This window comes from Musa acuminata, chromosome BXJ3-7, assembly GCF_036884655.1.
Source record: "Musa acuminata AAA Group cultivar baxijiao chromosome BXJ3-7, Cavendish_Baxijiao_AAA, whole genome shotgun sequence".
In the NCBI taxonomy this organism is placed as follows: Eukaryota; Viridiplantae; Streptophyta; class Magnoliopsida; order Zingiberales; family Musaceae; genus Musa; species Musa acuminata.
The window spans coordinates 11377501-11399772 of record NC_088355.1 but is presented as its reverse complement, the minus strand read 5'-3'; the positions used below and the strand labels follow the sequence as shown (position 1 = coordinate 11399772).

Here is a 22272-nt window from a genome sequence, read left to right as displayed (position 1 = left end):
TAATATTTTTATAAAAATAATAAAATATAATTTTACTATTTATAATCTTTTAATTATCCGTCGTATCCTTATTCTCACATCCTCTTATTATATCCGTCAAAACCCTAATTGCATCGATGTTGCTTCTCTCTATTTCATCGTTGTTCGTTTTGTTTATAGTTCATCATCTTTTAACTCACCTTTTACGATTAAAATATATATATATATATATATATATATATTTATGTTTATTTGTATAGACATGTTTATGTTCATAAGCATAGTTCATCATCTTTTAACTCACCTTTTGCGATTAGAAAAAATATATATATATTTATGTTAAAAAAAAAAAGGAGATGAGAGCTTGATCGAGAGAATAGAAAAAATAAAAAAGGCATAAAAAGATGATGAAAATATTTATGTTTATTTGTATAGACATGTTTTATGAATATTAAAAAATTAAAAAAAAAATTATAAATAGTAAAAAAAAAAAAAGCTGTTAATGAAAATTTCATTGCAGGTGCAATCTAACAAGGAGCAACAGCTCCATGGCACTGAATCATTGACCTTAAAACATCCCTAACAGGAGAAAGCAAAAAAGCCCATTGGTTGAATTGTTTAGGAGGAGATTCCTGCTTGAGGTATAATCAAAGATACCATTCCTATAAGAGACAGACAAGTTGAATAAGATAAAAGAGGATGGGCAGCATCAGTGTTTTAAGCCTTACATTTGTGAGAGTCTCATGCTTCTCTGACAACTGATGGTGGATTTCCTCACTGTGAACAACCTCCTCCATAGCTTCATGCACAGGAAGCTCACAAGCAACAAGTCAAGAACACAGGGTAAAGAATGCCACCTCTCTCATCATTGCATATGGTGAGGTTAAACACTCACTGTGTTCATCTCCAGATTCAGTCTTAGGTAAAGGTGGGTGTTGATCTTTAGAAAGAGGACAAGTTGGCATCAAAATGCAGCAAATGGACCACTTGCTCTCTCATTATCAAACAGGTTGGAGTTCGCTCTCTCTCTCTCTCTCTGTGTTCTCGTTCGTCTGAATCTGAAGCTGCATAAGACAATAAACCATCAATTGGGGTGACAGATGTCATGCTTGATAGTCTTCGATCCTTCACTATTACATGAATCGTTTGTGTGTTGATGGTGAGGGGTGACAGTGACATAGTTACCCTACTTCTCTCCTTCTCAAAGATATATCTTTAGCACTCTTTTCAGACTAATCACCAACAGCATCTCTTCTGAACAAAAGGACCAAGAATCAGAAACTACAGCTTCCACATGTAGAGATCAAATGGGTAGAGCAGGTAAACAGGCAAATTGCATGATTAGCTTCTTTACCTGTGCCTGCAGTGGAGCACTCACAAATAAACCATCTGAAACTTTGTTGAGTTGAGGTCTCAATCAAAAAAGGTTATGACCTCAAAGTCTCCTTTACTAGATCATTGTTGGGAGGGACCAGAACAGAGTGGCCATAAACATGGTGCTTGGCCTCACCACCATCCTCCATGAGTCCTGAGACTCCAAGAACACCCCCCCCACACTGGGGTGGTAATGCCTCTTTTGTCCTGGTAATCAGCTTTGGAATGTTAATGCTGCAACCACCGAAAAGGCAATTCGACTGCTCCTTTCTTCTGATTGATCCAAGTCCCTGAGACAGCAACTGGTCCGTCCATGTTAGTAACTTTCCCAGGAACTAATGTAGCAGAAACAAAACCTCCAACATGTTGTAATGGCAGCACATGTTTTGGTCTGCAGTAAAAATCTGACACAAGCAGCAGATGCCACAGAATAGAAGTCCTGCTTTTCTCAAACTATATTGTATGAGCAGTGCACAATGACTTGAACAAGTTATTTAAATATATTATATGTTACCAACATTATTTTAGCAGTGTTTACAAACACAACACCATGCTAGAAAAAAATGGAAGCTGTGTACAATCAAAGGACCAATGACCAGCCTCTCAAGCGCCAAAGGGACCATTAGACAGAAAGGGAAGGGGTAGTGTTAATAGCTTCCATCACACAGTAGCATGCATGCAGTACACCATAAAGATATTATTCCCAAGACAGAGGCAATGACCTATGGGAACCCCAATGGCCAACTCCAGGAGATAGATAGCAAGCACATGGTACATTTTATTTGAGGAAATGTTAGTATCAAGGTTTCCCAGTTCAATGCTGTTAAACAAATGCCGTAGGACTCCTCTGCAAGCAACACTGGCATCTCTCTGGCTGATCATGTGTCCGCTGTCATATTTGAGTCTTGGACTCCTTCATGGCAACTCCACCAGCTTCATCAAGAGAGCCTGGCTCACCAGCTCTTCTGGTTACTTGCTCCACGTCCATGCATCATCTATGGCATCTTCCATCACCTCACTTGCTTGTGTTGATTCAAGCAACAGAGAGTACATACCACTGTGCCACTTCCTCTGCAGGCTACTGAAGCTCATGTTGTCATCCTTGTTCAAATGGTGAGTCGTGCTTGGATAACACTAGTTCAGATTTCACATGAACATCTCATTCCACCACATCAAACATGACAAGCAAGTGCCATCATGGAGACACATGAGTCGACTTCTTGCTTTTTATATGCAATCTTGTAGGCCTTTAATTGTCTAAAGTTCACCAAACAATTCTGCTGATAAACAAACAGACTCTTAAGTACACTTCTGCAGGAACAAGTAATATCTGCAAACCATCAAACCACCGGACAATTAAGTAAAGTGTTTTAGTGGTTTCCATATGAGTACGAGTTCTTTGAGATTGCCAACTATACTGATGTCGCAATTACAACAATAACAGACAGGAGTTTATGAAGGATATGGTTCTTACAATTAACCTAGACACATAAAAAAAAAATTCACTACCGAGAAGAAAGGTAATGTATTTATTTAAAGGATCAACAGCACTTCCCGTAGCAATTCTCCAGAGATCAATTTGTGTCATGAAGAAAGACTGCAGCTACAATGAACCGAAAGTCGGTGAAAGGACACTATTACATCCCTGCTTGATCAGGCTTATGCTGTCTTTGACTTGGAGAGAGCCTTCTTCCGCTGCCCAAGCATATATTGGTACATGTGTGGACTTCCTGTAGATACTTTTATCCAGTCAGAAAAGCAAAGTTTGTGCCTGTGAGTAGTTTGACTAGGATACACAGAAATGCAGAGGAACATGCCTGGGACATAGATTGCAAGGGCAAGAATCGATGCATAGAAATAATCAAAAGAGAAGTTCCATTTGTTGGGCATCCTAATGCAGTACTTCTCAGATGCCTGCACAATTGCACACAGAGTTCAACAAGATGACACATTTAAAAGAAAATAATAAAAATCACAAAGAGCTCAAATCTACCGACAACATTATATGACACATGCTTGATTTGAATTACCTTAATATAGGGCAAAGCAATGTATATGAGGCCAACCTCACTGGTGATTCCAGTTGGATACAATATCAAGAAGGTGCTGTATCTGCCAAAAATAAATGACAACCAAATAAAACAGTGAAGGCAGAAAATACCTTTATTTTAATTTCATGAGGAGAAAAGACAATTGTTCTATTGTCTGGAGTGACCTTTACCTAAGCCATAGCAGCCAGGAAGGTGCAAAGCCAAGTGCTTCTTTCATACCAAAAAAGGAGTACCTAATAATCTGCAAAATTACAGAACATAGACAAAATAGTGCATCAAATATCTAGGCTTCAGAGACTGACTTAATAGTTGTATTCCTATGGTTCGTAAGAGCAATATTTTCAACAGCCTGAATAATGATGACGTTCATGTAATGCCAAACGAGAAGGATTGGTTGTGAAGCCATAGTTGGTTTAGGAATAACAATGCAACATGCTCACACACTACAAAAAACTCTTGTTATAGAAGATGAACCAAATACCAAAGAAGAGGATTAAAGGCAATGACTATGTTAGTGATGACTGCTAACTGACAGAAGAAGCAGCCATCCAAACTACCAAGATGTGAAACTCCAAGAAAGCAGAAATGCATTCTGGTGCACCATTCTTTTCGATTATTAGAATCTCAAACTTTTAGATTAGAAAGCTTGTTGAAGTTTTCATCCCTCATCACGTTCACAACTGGTTGGCCTTTTCCTCCAAATGCTCTCATGTTTACTCAAAGAAGCAAATTATATACAAGCAAAACCAAAGTTATTTTAGATTAGAAAGCTTGCTGAAGTTTTCATCCCTCTTGTCACATTTGCCACTGGTTGACCTTTTCCTCCAAATGTTCTCATGTTTACACTTTACCCAAAGAAGCAAATTATGTACAAGCAAAACCAAAGTTAGTCTGGTAGCTTAGTATTATCCTTCCTTCCTTATGGCATCCTGAAGGATTGTTAAAGAATGACTTTCCAAAGTTCCCTAACAGACACAGATATTCCATATTGAAGAACCAACTCACATTACCGGATGAAAATACAAGAAGCACATCATTTCCTCCAAACTGTCACGAACGGTCATTGCGCACCCACAACAACTTTGTTCAATGAACCGTTCGTCGCTTTTACATGCTTGTACAGAGACATGGCAGCATGTTTTGCCTTGGTTTTGTGTGTTTTTGCTTGGAAAATGTAAGCAACGACAGTTCGCAGTGCTGCAGTGCGACCGCTCGCCACGCCGGGCCGAACTGCTCCAAAATGGCTCTATTTTCACGTGCCACGGCTTGTTTTCTGCAAACCGCAGTTGCACCCAAAACGTCAGCCATCTCAGCACCCTGGAACCCCCCAGGAGGCACAGGACTGGATGGGGCTTCGGTATATTGTCGGGCATTAAACAATCTTCACAAGTTCGCACATTAACTTGACGATAACTTGCCTTCGCGCCCGGCACCCGATGAGTAGTTGTTTGTGGACTTGCAATTGTTCGTTCTACCTTCTAAAGTCATTGTTTTCTCCTTCCTCTCCTACAGTCAAGGTGCTCGCTGAATTGTTTGTAAAGCTTCCCTCTTCGCGAGACGTCGGGACTTGTCCGTCGTTCGTTTTCAATCTAATCAACTTTCTGTTTTACAGGTCCTTCGGGACCTATATGAGGTTATAACTAGGCTGAACCTTTACAGACGCATATGCCGCAAGGGCGCCTCATGACTTAAGCAATCCCAGCAAAGTTCAAGGAGTTGGCACAAGGGTGCTTCACGACTTAGGCAACTTCAACTAAGTACGTGACTTTGTCGCAAGGGTGCCTCACGACTTACGCAATTCTAGCTAAGTCCGTGACATTGTGATATCAGAGCAGGCAAGTAATTCAAGCAAGCAGCGAAGAAACTTCGCAATCTCGCCATGGCCAAGCATCGCGGCGAATCGAGCAAGACGGGGCAAGCCGGAACATTGCCCCAAGCAGCCGTGGGGGGCTACAAGTGCAAACTCGCTCTCATGTTGTTGGAGCCGTTTTGAAGGATCGTGGCAGCGAACATGATGAGCAAGAAATTGGCTACTCTCCGTGAGCAGAGGAGACGCAATCTGGAGTGCCAACCGAGAAGAAGAGTCATAAGGAAAGACTCACAGCGACCGAAACCCGCTTGGATGTTCTTGAAGCGAGCTTGAAGGAACTCTACCAAGGCCAACGAAGGCTTCTTGAGGTAAAGAGCTCGCAAGAAGAAGTTGAATCCTGAATCGACAAGGTTGAGGCCCTAGTCGATCGATTGACAGACGATACTAAAGACTCCGTGCAACATTTGCACGAAGTCGTGGAGGAACTCACTTCTAGAGTGACAACTCTCACAAGGGCACTAAATGCGGAAGGGAACACCACCTGTGTTGCGTCGCCACAAAACCTGAGGGCACCTGAGCCTCATTGCTATGGTGGTGCTAGGGACGCAAAAGAGCTCGAGAATTTCTTATTTGACATGGAACAGAACTTTGGAGCTACAAGGCCTAATTCTGAAGATACTAAAGTTTCAATAGTAACCATATATCTGAATGAGGATGCAAAACTTTGATGGCAAACCCGTTAGGAGGAGATCCAACAAGGTCGGTATCGAGTGGACACATAGGAGGACTTGAAGCGGGAGTTGAGAACTCAGTTCCTACCCGAGAACACAGAGTTCGTCACAAGGAGGAAGTTGAGACAACTCCGCCAAAGTACTTCCATTCGAGACTACGTGAAGCAATTTTCTGTACTGATGCTGGATATACAGGACATGTCCGAGAAGGATAAGTTGTTCAGCTTCCTCGATAGCCTAAAACTGTGGGCTCAACATGAACTGGATCAAAGGAATGTCACCGATGTGATCGGGGCAATTGCGATCGTAGAAAGGCTCACCGACTTTGTTTCCTCAGAGGACTCGGGAAAAAGGAAACAATCTTTAGGAAACCGCCCCCCAAAATATTCTTAAGGGAAGGAACCCGGGGGCGAACAAAGGAAGAAAAGTTCCCATAAAGGGCCAAGCTCAAAAGGCAAGACCCCAAAACCTGACAGATGCTTCTTGTGCGAAGGGTCGCACATGGTAAGGGAGTGCCCACAGAAATAAGCACTCAATGCTTTTTCAGCTTCAATCCACCCCCCCAAATCAGACAAGGGTAAGGTTGTCGCTCTCAGTTCAAGCAGTTCAGAATTCAATAGCGACGATGAGGAGTCGCAAGGTCCCCGAATGGGAGCAATGCATTTGTTGAATCCATTGCGGGGTCAAGTGAGGGAGAATATGAAGGCAAAGCCATTCAAAGCAGGGAGTAGTGAGCTGATGTACGTGGACATTAAACTCAATGACCAAACAACCCGTGCAATGGTGGACACGGGCGGTACCGACAACTTTATTGTCGATCGAGAAGCAAAGCGACTTGGGCTGATCTTGGAGAAGAACCCAAGTCGGATGAAGGCGGTGAACTTGGAGGCCAAGCGGATCTTCGGGCTGATGAAGGGAGTCCCCATCAAGATCAGAACATAGAGCGGGAGCACGAACATGATGGCGGGGCCATTGGATGACTTCCAAGTGATTCTTAGAATGGAGTTTATGCACGCAGCGAAGTTGGTGCCAATGTCGTTCCTAAACTCCCTATATATGATGGGAGGTGGCGACCCCTGTGTGGTTCTCGTCTCTCGGAGAAAAACCAGGGACCACCAATAGATATCGGCATTACAACTGAAGAAAGGGGTACGAAAAGGCGAATTAACATTCATGGCTGCTGTGAAGCTAGAGCCACTCGACGATGAGGCCATTCATGAACCTGTTGTGGTGGCAAACGTTCTGAAGGAGTTCACAAACATTATGCCACCTGAGTTGCCGAAGACTCTGCCGCCACGCAGAGGCGTGGATCATCATATCGAGCTGGAGCCAAGAGTGAAGCCTCCAACGAGACCACCCTATCGCATGTCCCCTCTAGAGCTGGCAGAGCTCAAAAAGCAGTTAGATGAACTGCTAAGCGGTGGTCTCATCCGTAGTTCCAAAGCACCATTCGGAGCTCCAGTTCTCTTCCAAAAGAAACAAGATGGGAGCCTCCGACTATGCATCGATTATCGAGCCCTCAACAAAGTGACGGTGAAGAACAAGTATCTAATCCCACTCATTGCGGACTTGTTTAACCAATTGGGCAAAGCAAAGTATTTCTCCAAACTCGACCTCCGGTCGGGGTACTGGCAAGTGCGCATTGTTGAAGGCAACGAAGCAAAGACTGCCTACATGACCAAGTATGGAGCGTTTGAGTTCTTGGTGATGCCTTTCGGCTTAACCAACACTCCGGCCACGTTCTGCACTCTTATAAACCAACTATTCAATGAGTATTTAGATAAGTTTGTGGTCGTCTACTTGGACGATATCGTCATCTACAACCAAACGCTTGAGGAGCATGTCGAGCATCTTCGAACAATTTTCAAGATTCTTAAGGAGAACAATTTGTTCGTAAAAAGAGAGAAGTGCTACTTTGCTCAAACGAAGATCTTATTCTTGGGATATTGAATCAGTGATGGTTCCATTCGGATAGACAAATCAAAAGTGCAAGCAGTTGCGGAATGACGAACTCCAAAGAAGGTGTCGGAGCTGAAATCCTTCTTTGGTTTCATCAACTACTATCGGCGCTTCATAGCTCGATATTCGAAGCGCGCAACTCCACTGACGAAGTTGCTAAAGAAGGAGCAACCTTGGAGATGGTGCGACAAATGTGAAGTTGTATTCAAAGATCTAAAGGCTGTTGTGTTAGAAGAATCGGTGCTCAAATTGTCGAACTTTGGGGAGCCCTTCAAAGTCCACACAGATGCTTCAGATTTTGCTATTGGGGGAGTACTCATGCAGGAGGGTCACCCGGTGGCCTACAAGAGCCGCAAGCTCAACGAGACCGAGCGACGATATCCGATGCACGAGAAGGAGATGACAGCGGTGGTCCACTATCTACGAGTTTGGCGGCACTACCTTCTCGGATCGCGATTTGTGCTGAGGACAGACAACATTGCTTTGAGCTATTTTCAAACTCAAAAGAAACTCTCCCCAAAGCAAGCACGATGGCAGGACTGCTTGACTGAGTTTGATATGACAATGAAGTACAAGCCCGGAAAAACAAATGTCGTGGTCGATGCATTGAGCCGGAAAGTGGAGCGAGTGAATGTCATACAGTTGGAGAGCAGAGGCCAAGAAAGTCAGTTGCACTCCAACTTCCTTTCCAGGATCAGGGATGGACTGTACAATGATCCTCAAGCAGTAACTCTGATGCAGCTCATCAAAGAAGACAAGGCACGACGATTTTAAGGTCCAGAAAAGACTAGTTTACACAAAAGGGAATAGAGTATATGTTCCTCGAGTAGACAATTTGAGGCGTGAACTCTTACGAGAGTGTCATAATTCCCCTTGGGCTAAACATCTGGGTATTCACAAAACCTTAGCTCCCGTGGAGAGGGCCTTCTACTAGTCGAAGATGTGGACTGATGTGGAGGAATATGTTCGAACGTGCCTTATTTGTCAACTAGATAAGGTGGACCAGCGAAAGCCAGTAGGACTTTTGGAGTCGTTGCCCATAACAAAAAGGTCGTAGGAGAGCATTTCCTTGGACTTCATATCAAGCTTGCCGGCAGTAGGGGGACTCGGATCGATACTCGTGGTGGTCGATCGATTTTAAAAGTATACAACTTTCATTGTTGCACCCCTACACTGTTCAGTGGAGGAGACGACCAAGCTGATGATGAAGAATGTGGTAAAGTATTGAGGAATCCCGTACAATATCATCAGTGATCGAGACGCTCAGTTCTTGAGACGATTCTGGACTGAGTTATTCAAATTGTTAGAGTCTAAGTTATACTTCTCCACAAGCCTCCACCCTCAAACGGATGGTCAAACCAAAAGGATAAACTCGCTCCTTGAGCAATATCTTCAGCACTACGTGAGTACCAACCAACGAGATTATGTGAAGCTGTTGGACATAGCCCAATTCTCCTACAACTTGCAGCAGAGTTCTACATCCAACAAGAGCCCCTTCGAGATCATTACAGGACAACAACCGTCAACTCCTCACACATTGGCTATTGGGTATACTAGGAGTAGTCTGTCATCGAAATGCAGATATTGCACGGGCTTACTTGAAGAAGGCAACCAAAAAGATGAAGAAGTGGATAGACTTAGGAAGGCGACCGCAAGAGTTCAAAGTCGGCGATTTGGTATTGGTAAAGCTCCAACCAGCATCACTCCAATTCTTTATGAACAAAGTACACAAAGGATTAGTGCACAAGTATGAAGAGTCCTCAATTATTAATAAGGTGTGCAACGTCTCCTACAAGTTGTAACTGCCGACATGGCTCAAAATTCATAATGTTTTTCACGCCAGCAACTTGAAAGCCTACCATTCAGATCCGCAAGATGCCTCCCGAAGTGTTCCAACTCGGCTACTCCCCACCAGAGCATCCTACGAGAAGCGAGTTAAAACCATTTTAGCAGATCGCAAGATAAATCTACCTAATGGAGCATAGTAGATCAAGTACTTCGTGAAGTGGAGAAAGCTTCCCCGAACCGAAGTCAGTTAGGAGCCCGAAGGCGCCCTACGACATGAAGAAGCAGTCATCAACAACTACCAACAAGCATCGACGAGGGCGTTGACAGTTTAAGTGCGGGAGAATATCACGAACGGTCATTGCGCACCCGCAACAACTTCGTTCAACGAACCATTCATCGTTTTTGCATGCTTGTACAGAGACATGGCAGCATGTTTTGCCTTGGTTTTATATGTTTTTGCTTGGAAAATGTAAGCAACGACAGTTTGCAACGCTGCAGTGCGACCGCTCGTCGCACCGAGCCGAACTACCTAAAATGGCTCCGTTTTCGCGTGCCACGACTTATTTTCTGCAAACCGCAACTGCACCCAAAATGTCAGCCATCTCAGCACTCTGGAAACCCTAGATGGCACAACGCTGGATGGGGCTTCGGTATATTATCGGGCGTTAAACAATCTTCACAAGTTCACACGTTAACTTGACGAGAACTTGCTTTCGCGCCTGACACCTGGTGAACAGTCGTTTGTAGACTTAGAATTGTTCGTTCTACCTTCTAAAGTTCTTGTTTTCTCCTTCCTCTCTTTTCTCTCTTGCAATCAAGGTGCTCGCTGAATTGTTTGTAAAGCTTCCCTCTTCGCGAGACGTCGGGACTTGTCCGTCGCTCGTTTTCAATCTAATCAACTTTCTGTTTTACAAGTCCTTCAAGACCTGTACGAGATTACAACTAGGCTTAACCTTTGCAGACGCATATGTCGCAAGGGCACCTCATGACTTAGGTAGCTAAGTCTGAGGAGTTAACGCAAGAGTGCTTCACGACTTAAGCAACTTCAGCTAAGTACGTGACTTTGCCGCAAGGGTACCTCACAACTTAGGCAATTCCAGCTAAGTCCGTGACAAAACGCTCTCTTGTTTACCCGAAGAAGAAAATTATATATAAGCCAAACTAAAGTTAGCCTGGTGGCCTAGTATTATCCTACCTCCCTTCTGCCACCTTGAAAATTTGTTAAAGAACTTTCCAAAGTTCCCTAAAAGACATGGATATTCCATATTTCGAAGGATCAAAACCTGTTATCAGGATGAAAATACAAGAAGCTAACCTTATCCTTCAAATGATCTCTTGTTTACCCAAAGAAGCAAATTATATATAACTAAAACTATAGTTAGCCTGGTAACCTAGGTTTATCCTGCCTCCCTTCTACCATCCCGAAGGATTGTTACAAAATGAACTTCCAAAGTTCCCTAACAGACAGACACTCCATATTAAAGGACCAACTCTTATTACCAGGATAACATACAAGGTGCAAAACCCATCAGATTTTCTAGCTGATTATTCTAAAAAGCATAAAACATAGATAACTTCAGCTGGTAAGCAGGTAAACAAAAAAGCAATGGAATAAATCAAGCTTCTGTGAACAATGTCACAACGAACGAAACTACACTATCCACTCTGCTAGTGCAAACATGCAAAACAACACTGGCACTGAAATGCACACCTTTGGTTTGGCTTGGCAGGTCATAACATAGAAAATAAGGCCAATCCCTGTCCAGAAGGAATTATCAATCCCTATGTGACAAGGAATAATCACTTGAATCAATGATTCAATCCCTATGTGACAAGGAATAATCACTTGAATCAATTATTATTCTCATTTACCTCAAATCTAAAATGCATTTTACATTCAACATATCAACCTTGCTAAAAGCAACCAAAACACATTTTACCCCTAGTTCCTTGTTCTCCTAAGTAATGAAAAAGGATGCCATAAGGTCAATTTCCTTATTTTGTTTACAATCATTCAAAAATCTTGTACCACCATGTCACATGCACTATAAAAGATAGCCAAAAATATTTCTTTGGTGCATTGCATAACTTAATAGTACAACATTGCAACTATGTTTTCTACATTAAATTCTATGCCAATTGTCGAAGAAAATTTTGCTCATGGGTTTTAACCGTCACATGATCCCTTCAAAACTTCATAGCTTCTAACTACTGGTTTCAATCAACACGCATGTTGTAATGCTTCCATGAATGGTGAAAACGAAGTAAGAGCATCATTAGTTTCCATATAACCATGCAACAAATTAAACCTGCTAACACTAAAAGAAATCACTACCTCAGTAATAGACCAGCTGATAACCAGGGAGCTAACGAGAACATGTGTCCTTGTCTGCAATCCAATTACAAATTTCAGTTTAAAGCAAAACCATAAAACTAAGCTGTCTTACCACTGTCTCATTGAAAATAAATTTTGAGATGAGCTACATAATTACCTCAGGAAAACTCCACAAGACGCCCCAGGTAAGAAATAATCTTGATCCAATTTGTGGCAAAGTTGCTGAGACCGGAGATCTAACCAATCCTACAGCAAAGGAAGAGGAAAGAGATTTTAAATTTTTAACTCTTGTTTTCTTAAAGAACAATCAAAATGAGATGTAAGCAAAGGAAATGAATTAGTTCTCACCTACGAGGCCATGAAGAATCTGTAGGGGTAGAAAAAGATGAGCTAGATCAACACGAAGGAACAGAAAATCACTAAAAAAATTAATTTTTTACGAAGATAAATGGCAAAACCTCCATGACGGCAGCGGTCTGCGCGAGCTGAAGCGGCCGCTCTACCGAATCGTACACCGTCGTAGGCCCGCCTTCTCTCAGAGCCTTCGCGGCGAAATAGAGGACCTGAAACCTAGAACAATCCAAACCCATCCAGTATAAATCACAAACACACCCCCCAAAACAACCAAAGGAACGAGAAAATGAAGTTTGATTTACCATCCGACGAAGACGGTCCAGTTGTAGAGGGAGAGGTAGATCCGTCGGAGAGTAGAGAGGAAGCCCGCCATGGTTCCCAGAGGTGGAGTCGCGAGGAGGAATTGAAGCGGAGATGTGAGATCGGAGGGCTTAAATAAGGGAAGCTTAGGAGGGGGCGATGGGTGGCCGGTTCGCTTGCATTGATGCGGTTTAGGTGAGGCGGATGAACTGCCGAGGAGGTTGTTGTGCTTTAAATGCCGTTTTCGCCTCCTTCCTAAGCTCAATATATAATTTTCTTTAAAATATTTTTTGGGTTAATTCTAAAATTAAATTCAAACTCTGGTCTCCGAGTATCTTAACTTTAAAAAAATTTGACAGTTAAACTTATTATCATCTGTATTGACCCTATCAACTCCACCCTTGTATGCCTTTAGCCTGAGTGATGAAGATGAGTGCTTATCCGTCGTCGCTTGGTTTATACAATCTAGTGAGATTAGCAATGCCCATAAAGATGACGATTGCTCTTATATAAAGGTCATGGCTAAGCATGATAAGAACGACATAGAGGCGATACAAGGTGAAGGTAATGATAAGTCCGACGAAAACTAAGGGCAAAAAGATCATTTAAGAAATAAGAGGTTTTCTACGAGAATTTTTTTAAAGTTTCAGTGCTATATAAAAAGTTTTCAAAGTTAGAGGATTTTTTTAGTATTCACCTTATATTTTTATATATAAAGATAATTTTATTAAAAAATTTATATTTTAGAGAAATTTGTGTAAAGCGCTCGAACTTCTAGAAATTCTTATTGAGCCCCTTCTTACATAAAAATATTATTTTATTTTTATTTTTATTAGATCCATCGTTGTCACCTCTACCCTACATCGCCCTTGCCTCCACAAACCTTGAACCCACCCATTTGAGTCTCGCTCTTATTGTTCTTACCTATGGCATAAGCAATTACTAGTCCTCATTGTCCTCACTATCTCATCTCTATCCCGTTGGACCTACCCCCGTGCATCCTACCCTCGTTGTCCTTGTTTATAACACAAGCGATAAACGACAAAATCATGATGGAGAGGATTACAAGCAAGGAAGAATATGGCTATGGTTGCGATTACGGAGGCAAGGGGGAGCTTGCACAAGATAAAATGGAGTGGAGTTAGAGTAGTGGGGCCAATGCTTGCTTGCGTTGACGGTGAGGTGCACAAGGGTAGGTTAGTGTTAATGTTAAGTAAAATCAATGATCAGGGATAATATCATTATTTTTAAAAAATACTTTATGAAAATTATTGAAAGTTGGATAACTAATTAAGAATTTGTTTAAATATGAGTTTTTTTTCATAAATTTACCATACATATAAGATCTGTTAGGATCAAGAGCGGCACTAAGAAAGGGGGTGAATTAGTGCAGCGATAAAATCACGTCTTCAAAATTTTTCGTTTCGATTAAAACCAATTTCGAAAACTTAACTTTAAAAGCATAAGTTTATGAAGTGAATGCAGTAGGACAGTAAAGATTCAGTTTGTGGCATGTAAATGACAGAAAGTAAATGCAAATCAAAGAACACGTCAATTTTATAGTAGTTCGGTCATTGTGACCTACATCCACTCTGTCGATTCCTCCTCCGTCGAGGCCATTGGCATCCACTATTGATCTTCCTTTGATAGGTAAAGATCAACCTTCTTCTTACACCCTTCTTCTCCTTTTACCGGGTTTAGGAGACAACCCTTACAAGCACTCACTCCTCTATAAACATAATTCTAAACTTAGAATTTAGAGGAGGATTTCTTTTATGATTGCAATAGTATTTTCTCACTTTTAATCTCTTTATGCTTGTGTCTTTTAACCAGGGATGAGAGGGGTATTTATAGGCTTCAAGTTGATTCAAACATTGAGCCTAAAAACATCTCATCTTGGGTTTCCCGGGCACGGGCGGTACCACCGTTAGTGTCAGTCTGACACTGACACTGCATTGGACGGTACCACCACCTAGTTTGGTAATACCATCGCCTAGGGTGCTGTGTTGGGTGGTACTACCGCTTGGCACCTTGCTAGGGGTGGTACAACCGCTCAGACTGGCGATACCACCGCCTGACATAGTCTCAAAGATTGTGCCACGACGATGCCACTTTTGGGGCATTATTTGGGTCTCTCATTGGGCCCAATAAAGTCTTTACATGGGCCTAGTTGGCCTCTAATTAGATTGGCCCAAATCCAAACCCAATTAAGTGCTAACTATGATTCCTAAGACATTTGCTAACTTAAACAAGTCCCTATGTCTTGGTTTCTTCTAGCAATCTTCCAGCGATGTTCCGACGGACTCCCGACAAGCTCCTGGACTTCATAACGATCTTCTTGGCGATTTCCGACGAGCTTCTCTGGCAAGCTCCGAGACTTCTCGGTTGGTTCCGACAGAACTTCTGACGAACGTTCGGACTTCCGATGAACTCTCAAACTTCGAATGAAATTACATCATTGACTCCGGGACTTCATTTTACCTCATGCCTTGCTATCAGTTAATCCTGCACATATAAAATATATTTTGATCTAGACAATTAATACTAAGCATTGATCATGTTGTCCGGCATGTCATTGGTCCCTCGACGCATCGTCCTCTCTTGCGGCCTATTGCCCAATCGGTAAGTTGACTCCGTAACCCCGATATCCTTGGCGTAATATCCGCTCTTCTTGGCCTGATGCCCGAATCCATGGCCCGAAGCCTTTTGTCGACACGTTAACCAATCCATCGGCTCGACGTCCAATCTTCTGACATGTTTTCCCCCGGCATAACGTGACTCTTCCTGTTTTAATTGTCTCATCCTGATCGAAGAATCCTACGTCACTCAAAACACATATTAAAGCATAAACACTTATCAATTGATTTCATCATCAAAATATGAGATTCAACTAGATCCAATATTTAAAATAACTTATTTACACCTATAAATAAATTTATATGTATGTTCAAATTTAAATTGAAGATAGATTTCAAATCATTAACTTTATATGTACGTTTATGTGTGTAATTTTACTATTTCCTAGAGAAAAATAGTAAATTAGGCCTTAGGGAACAAAATTGGTTGGATAAAATAAAGTGTATTTCTATATATATTTTAAAATTATGTCGATGAATGTACTAATAAGAGTATTAATTGATGCCCATACTACCTAAAATGATTAAATGCAAATTAATGTAGTAAACACGTCTACTTTTTCATCTTATTTCTGACATAAAACTAAATCGATGTTAGAGTTGACAATAATTACACGAGGAATCACGTTACGTAATACTAATCTTGATGTTTGAGATAACAGTAGTTGCGCTTCTTAGGAATTACGCAACACTAATATCGTATATGTCTTCTGCAACCGATCGAGACCGTCATTCCCAACTTATGTTATTATGTAAAGAGTAATTAACGTCCGTCATTGGAGTTTGGATATTACTTAATAAATAAAAGATCGATTTGCTGAATTATATTTTTATGATAATTGAAATTTTATGATATGATCAAAGTGGGTTTTTAATCATAATTTTTATGAAAAAGTCAATGTCATAATTTATTGGGTGTATTAATTTGAGCAATGCAACAATAATTCAACATAATAATTTCTTAAATTTAATGGATGATGACGACGCGGATATGGTACATTGATGTTTCGTCGTTTGGGCTCGACAGCAGATTGCTATGCTTTCCCCGCAATGCCTGGTTCGATCCGACGGCCCGATTCTTCGTGTCGCGGTATTGCTTCTACGCCCATCTGGATCTAAACAGTGGACAACAACCGGGCCACGTTGCCATCTGCCAGTCGACGCAAGGGTATCTGTGGCGGGTAGGTCGACGAGGTGGAACATATTAACGCTTGGGATTTTGAACGTGGAATAGGCTGTTGACGCGGAGCTCAACCCTGGGTGCTTGGATAGTCTCCAATTATTGGAACTTTTATGTTAGGATCTTATCGTTGATATCTGGGTTTCATATTAGTTGTCGCCCAGAGAAGAGAATTGCAAAGAATTAATTAGAATCAAACTAAATGAGGATCCTTCACAACCATTTTATGCGCCGCTTTGCATACGGTGGTGCCTTCACACCTAACAGGAGCGCCTCTTTCCCGCCTAAAGAACGAGTCAATCTCTACCGTGCCAGTTCCATCGGACGGTGCCCACGAAGCGGCCGGAACATTCTAGAACTATAGAATCGTTATATAACGTCTCCTCCATCCCTCAATCTTCCCTCTCACAAACCCTAGCGGCGGAGAAGGCAATCTCGCTCTCTCTCTACTGCATCGCGGCTCTCGTCCTCGATTACTTGAGATATGGCAGGAAAGGGCGAGGGGCCGGCGATCGGGATCGATCTCGGCACCACGTACTCGTGCGTCGGGGTGTGGCAGCACGACCGGGTGGAGATCATCGCCAACGATCAGGGGAATCGTACCACCCCCTCCTATGTCGCCTTCACCGACTCCGAGCGCCTTATCGGCGACGCTGCCAAGAACCAGGTCGCCATGAACCCCATCAACACCGTCTTTGGTGAGTATTCCCCTTTAGATCTGGCATGCTTTTGAAAAGTTTGATGTCTTGACGTTTTAGTTATAGTATATCTCTTTGGATCTACGCTTACTTCCTAGATCTTGGTCAGTGTTATATTCTCACTATGATTATAGTTCTGTATTTGAAAGATCTGTGTGGTTCTGGAACCTCTACTAGTTATAGTTGCATTAGATGTGGTTAGATCTGGCTATATCTGATAAATCGTGGCCATTTATACATATATTCTACTTGATCTTTCATGTCCGGGTAACATGTATTTCTGAGTGTTGTCATTCATTTGCCTTTTTTTGTGCATCTTGTGGTTAGTTGACTTTCGTAACCAAATAATCCGCTAGTCAAAAAGTATCCTTTTTGTGGCTTTGAGTCGATATTCTCTGATGACTTCACGCTTTTATCATTTGGTTAGAATCACGTCACCCTATGAATCGCGGGTACGGATATGTTCTTCGTTGCATCAATATTTTCTGCACATCCTTTATATTAGTGGTTCCAATTGCTTTACTGAACCCTATTTGACTTAAGTCTGATAATGATAGTCCAGAATCATAATTCCTTATAAGTTTGATGATTAAGACTTGTTAGTTTCATATGGATTCGGTTAGATCTTATGGTAGAAAAAACTAGGTTATTTTATTAATTTCACTTTTATATTATTAAATATATTAAGTTGTGCTGATGTTTTACATATTACCACTGCCAAAACGATTAACATTGTTTTTGCTACTAATCAGAAGCAGTACTTGTAATATTTTAATATATAAGGTATACAGCTTGCTTAACATGATACTTGAATGGATTCTGAAGCTTGAAGCAAACTTTGATGTTCTGGCTAGCTAACAGTTTGGGACAATTGAATCTTTATGTGATAATGATAATTGTATCGATGAAGAGTTTTTTTCCATCTGGTTGGCACATGCTTTCTGACTGTATTATCTTGACAATCCTCTTATTTGTAAATTTTGAGTTTTTATGACTTGAATGTGCATTTATTTAGTTCTTTGTTATGCTTTAGTGGTGAGGTCTCGAATTTAGGCACCAGTTCCTCTTGCGAGTAACTTCTCATGGGTATCTAAATTTGTCATTAAAGCTTGCCTCATCTCGTTTTTAGCTTTTGAAATATATTTTTGTGTTTCAAGCATATCTGGCAGGACAAAAATTGTATTGTGGGTGTCCTAGATCTGACTTTTTTTTTTTTTGCATGTTAAAAATTTGGTAACAGTCCCACTTTAGTAGAATAGAAGGATGAAGGTATTCTAATGTGAGTTGCTGCATGTGAGGTTGCAATACATGTCACTCTTGTCTGGTGTACTTTCATTATTTTGCCAATACTGGTTTAATAAAAAACAAAAACTTTAATCACTTAGGCCTTTCGTTTTCTTCCTCTTATAGTCAAGCTTTTCCAAATTATAATTATATTGAGATTGATTGGTTTCTTCGTGTGTCTACGAGGGTGAAAGCACTGGTTCTTGCTATAAGTTACTAATTGTCGAATGTTTCATTACTCGATTAATCCCAGTAAATGGTTTTCCATTTTGTTTCTCTAAATGCTCATCTGTTAGTTTTTTTTTGTTTGAATTCCAAGGTTTTGATCTTTTTGTCTCATGTCTTTTTCCCTCTTTCAGATGCAAAGCGTTTAATTGGTAGGCGATTCAGTGATTCATCTGTCCAGAGTGACATCAAGCTCTGGCCTTTCAAGGTCATTCCTGGTCCAGGTGACAAGCCCATGATTGTTGTCCAATACAAAGGGGAGGATAAACAGTTTGCAGCTGAAGAGATTTCTTCGATGGTTTTGATAAAGATGAAAGAAATTGCTGAAGCCTACCTGGGGTCTGTTGTCAAGAATGCCGTCGTCACTGTTCCCGCTTACTTCAATGACTCGCAGCGCCAGGCCACAAAGGATGCTGGTGTCATTGCTGGTCTCAATGTAATGAGAATCATCAATGAGCCCACAGCAGCTGCTATTGCTTATGGCCTTGACAAGAAGGCTACTAGTGTTGGTGAGAAGAATGTCCTCATCTTCGATCTCGGTGGTGGCACTTTTGATGTCTCCCTTCTTACCATCGAGGAGGGTATCTTTGAGGTCAAGGCCACTGCTGGTGATACCCATCTTGGTGGTGAGGACTTTGACAACCGCATGGTCAACCATTTTGTCCAAGAGTTCAAGAGAAAGAACAAGAAGGATATCAGTGGGAACCCTAGGGCTCTTAGGAGGTTGAGGACAGCATGTGAGAGGGCAAAGAGGACTCTCTCCTCCACGGCACAAACGACGATCGAGATTGATTCCTTGTACGAGGGAATTGATTTCTACTCCACCATTACCAGAGCCAGGTTTGAGGAGCTAAACATGGACCTGTTTAGGAAGTGTATGGAGCCTGTGGAGAAGTGTCTGAGGGATGCCAAGATGGACAAGAGCACTGTCCATGATGTGGTTCTTGTTGGTGGATCTACCAGAATCCCAAAGGTTCAGCAGTTGTTGCAGGACTTCTTCAACGGGAAGGAGCTTTGCAAAAGCATCAATCCTGATGAGGCAGTTGCCTACGGTGCTGCTGTTCAGGCTGCTATTCTTAGCGGTGAGGGTAACGAGAAGGTGCAAGACCTGCTTCTGTTGGATGTCACTCCTCTTTCTCTTGGTCTGGAGACTGCTGGAGGAGTTATGACCGTCTTAATTCCCAGGAACACTACCATTCCCACGAAGAAGGAACAGGTGTTCTCTACGTATTCAGACAACCAACCGGGTGTCTTGATCCAGGTTTATGAGGGAGAGAGGACCCGGACCAGAGACAACAATCTGCTTGGAAAATTTGAGCTCTCTGGGATTCCACCTGCGCCTAGGGGGGTTCCTCAGATCACGGTTTGCTTCGACATTGACGCCAATGGTATCTTGAATGTCTCTGCTGAGGACAAGACCACTGGACAGAAGAACAAGATCACCATCACCAACGACAAGGGTAGGCTCAGCAAGGAGGAGATTGAGAAAATGGTGCAGGAAGCGGAGAAGTACAAGTCAGAAGACGAGGAGCATAAAAAGAAGGTGGAATCGAAGAATGCTCTGGAAAACTATGCTTACAACATGAGGAACACCATTAACGACGACAAGATTGCCTCCAAGCTTGCTGCTGCTGACAAGAAGAAGATCGAGGATGCGATCGAGCAGGCCATCCAATGGCTCGATGGCAACCAGTTGGCAGAAGCCGACGAGTTCGATGACAAGATGAAGGAGCTGGAGAGCATATGCAATCCCATCATCGCCAAGATGTACCAGGGAGCAGGTGCTGACATGGCTGGTGGTATGGATGATGATGCTCCTCCTGCTGGTGGCAGCGGTGCTGGTCCAAAGATCGAGGAGGTCGATTAAGTTATCTCGTCCCTAGTCGGCCTTATATTATATAGGCTTTCATGCAAGTGTTTCGTTTACTTAATTTAGTTTCCTAAGCTTATCGAATTCGGTACTATGTTGTTGGTTTATCCTGAACTATGTTTGCTATTCGAAATCGCATCTAATTTCAATTTTAAGTACTCCCTTATGGAGCTGATTCGTTTTCTTTTTGACGTTGGTTTATTGTTTTTACATCGCATCATAAGGAAAATGCTTTCCAAGTTCTTTGATTGATGCAGGTTGAACTAGTCATGCTTTACCAACAAGTCTGGGTTACAGTTGCTTGTTTGTCATGATCGCGAACTTCCACCTCAGCTTGGTTCTTTCTCTTCTGCCCCCAAACTCGACTTCACTCTCTGATCCGCGCTTGTTGCTGAGATTCCTTGTGCCTCTTGATTCTCTATACTCGGCTTGCTCCTGGACAGGACTGGTTAGACTTTCAAGTAGGCGAAAAGGATTGAACTATCTACACTAGTGAATTGAGTTGAGTGCACAGTTGCTTGAAGGTACAGGTTCGACAAGGGTCCATGTTCTTAGGCTCAAATGAATTTATACAGCCGATAAGTAGGTTTCATAAGGAGGCCAATTTTACTGATAGCAATGACAAACTCTCTGAAAGACCTAATTTGAGGCAAGGAAAGAGGGAGCACAGCTAATTATCTTGTCGGCTTCGGCCTCTGTATAATACTTTCCTCTTACTGCTGATTCGAGAGTAGATTCCAAGTAAGTTGCTTATAACAATCCTTGATAGGAAAATATCAGTAGTGCTACAAGTGTATAAAGAGTAATATTAAGTAATCGGTCTTACCCTATAATAATATTATAGAGGAACAAATTATCGAACTTCACTTTGTGATTAATGATATTCCTGTTATGAGCTATAGCCTTGTGAGCCGTGTCTCAATTCTCTTACTGGAATACAATATACTTAATATAATAATCAAAAGATAGACTGAAACAAGGGTAGGAAGCCTAATGCCCCAAGCAACTAACAAGTACACGACTTCAACTCAAAACATGCTAATTTCCGTAATAAGTATAGGAATGATAGGCGGGAAGGTAGACTTAACTAAGTAGGGGCAGCCTTATCGCCAACGTAGTTTAGTTAGAATATAAGTTAGGGGCAAGCTAGTAAGAGTTAGGCTTGGACTACTAGTGAGTAAGACTTGCCGTAAGTAGGGGTACTCGAGTATAGAGTTATTGGTCAAAAATCCGAGGTGAGTTGATTTGTGTTAAATTAGTAAAGGCATTAGGATTATATAATTGATAGGCAGTAAGTAAATTCATATTCGAGGTAGTAATGATCTCAGGTAGCACAGATCAGGCCATATTCTCGGTGCCAAAGAATATTAAGAGTATATCAACTGTTATAAGGGTGATAAAACACATATAGGGTATTAGATATTAATTATAACTATTTTATAACTATAGAATTATAGATTAAGATTTCTATTTTATAACTAATGACTTGGACCCGTGCTTTACTACATCGTAGCCTATATCTCCTAACCCCGAAGCTGCATTTACTGCTTTTCATTCTTTAGTTACTGATTCGGATCTTAGTTTGTTAGCCTCCATTGTTTGCTTTTTCTCACTATCTTACTTTCAAGTCTTCTATGCCGGGGACAACTATAATGCCCCTAGTAGACGATGCTAGTGCATCTAATAATATAATAATAG

The 22272-nt window shown here is 41.7% G+C and overlaps 2 protein-coding genes across 2 annotated transcripts; one reads left to right on the top strand and one right to left on the bottom strand.

The window, feature by feature from the left end:
- Positions 1–2709: 2709 nt before the first annotated feature.
- On the bottom strand, positions 2710–12895 carry LOC103991715 (very-long-chain (3R)-3-hydroxyacyl-CoA dehydratase PASTICCINO 2A). Its single transcript, XM_065160475.1, has 9 exons — positions 12684–12895; positions 12486–12597; positions 12376–12394; positions 12185–12273; positions 12028–12081; positions 3575–3645; positions 3384–3465; positions 3167–3267; positions 2710–3079 (listed from the first exon to the last, which is right to left on the bottom strand). The coding sequence occupies exons 1-9, from the start codon at positions 12752–12754 to the stop codon at positions 3013–3015; spliced, it is 666 nt and encodes a 221-aa protein (XP_065016547.1). The 5' UTR covers positions 12755–12895; the 3' UTR covers positions 2710–3012.
- Positions 12896–16895: 4000 nt separating this feature from the next.
- On the top strand, positions 16896–20744 carry LOC135643580 (heat shock cognate 70 kDa protein 2). The gene is made up of 2 exons (XM_065160710.1): positions 16896–17195; positions 18839–20744. The coding sequence occupies exons 1-2, from the start codon at positions 16982–16984 to the stop codon at positions 20569–20571; spliced, it is 1947 nt and encodes a 648-aa protein (XP_065016782.1). The 5' UTR covers positions 16896–16981; the 3' UTR covers positions 20572–20744.
- Positions 20745–22272: the final 1528 nt, after the last annotated feature.

What these genes read in the sequence shown, in the direction of transcription:
- LOC135643580 (XM_065160710.1), top strand. Translation starts at nt 16,982, where the DNA reads ATGGCAGGAAAGGGCGAGGGGCCGGCGATCGGGATCGATCTCGGCACC. An exon ending in CCCCATCAACACCGTCTTTG is followed by an intron (nt 17,196 to 18,838) that starts GTGAGTATTCCC and finishes TCCCTCTTTCAG; the next exon opens with ATGCAAAGCGTTTAATTGGT.
- LOC103991715 (XM_065160475.1), bottom strand. Translation starts at nt 12,754, where the DNA reads ATGGCGGGCTTCCTCTCTACTCTCCGACGGATCTACCTCTCCCTCTAC. An exon ending in TGGACCGTCTTCGTCGGATG is followed by an intron (nt 12,598 to 12,683) that starts GTAAATCAAACT and finishes GGATTGTTCTAG; the next exon opens with GTTTCAGGTCCTCTATTTCG. An exon ending in TCAGCTGGTCTATTACTGAG is followed by an intron (nt 3,646 to 12,027) that starts GTAGTGATTTCT and finishes GTAATTTTGCAG; the next exon opens with ATTATTAGGTACTCCTTTTT.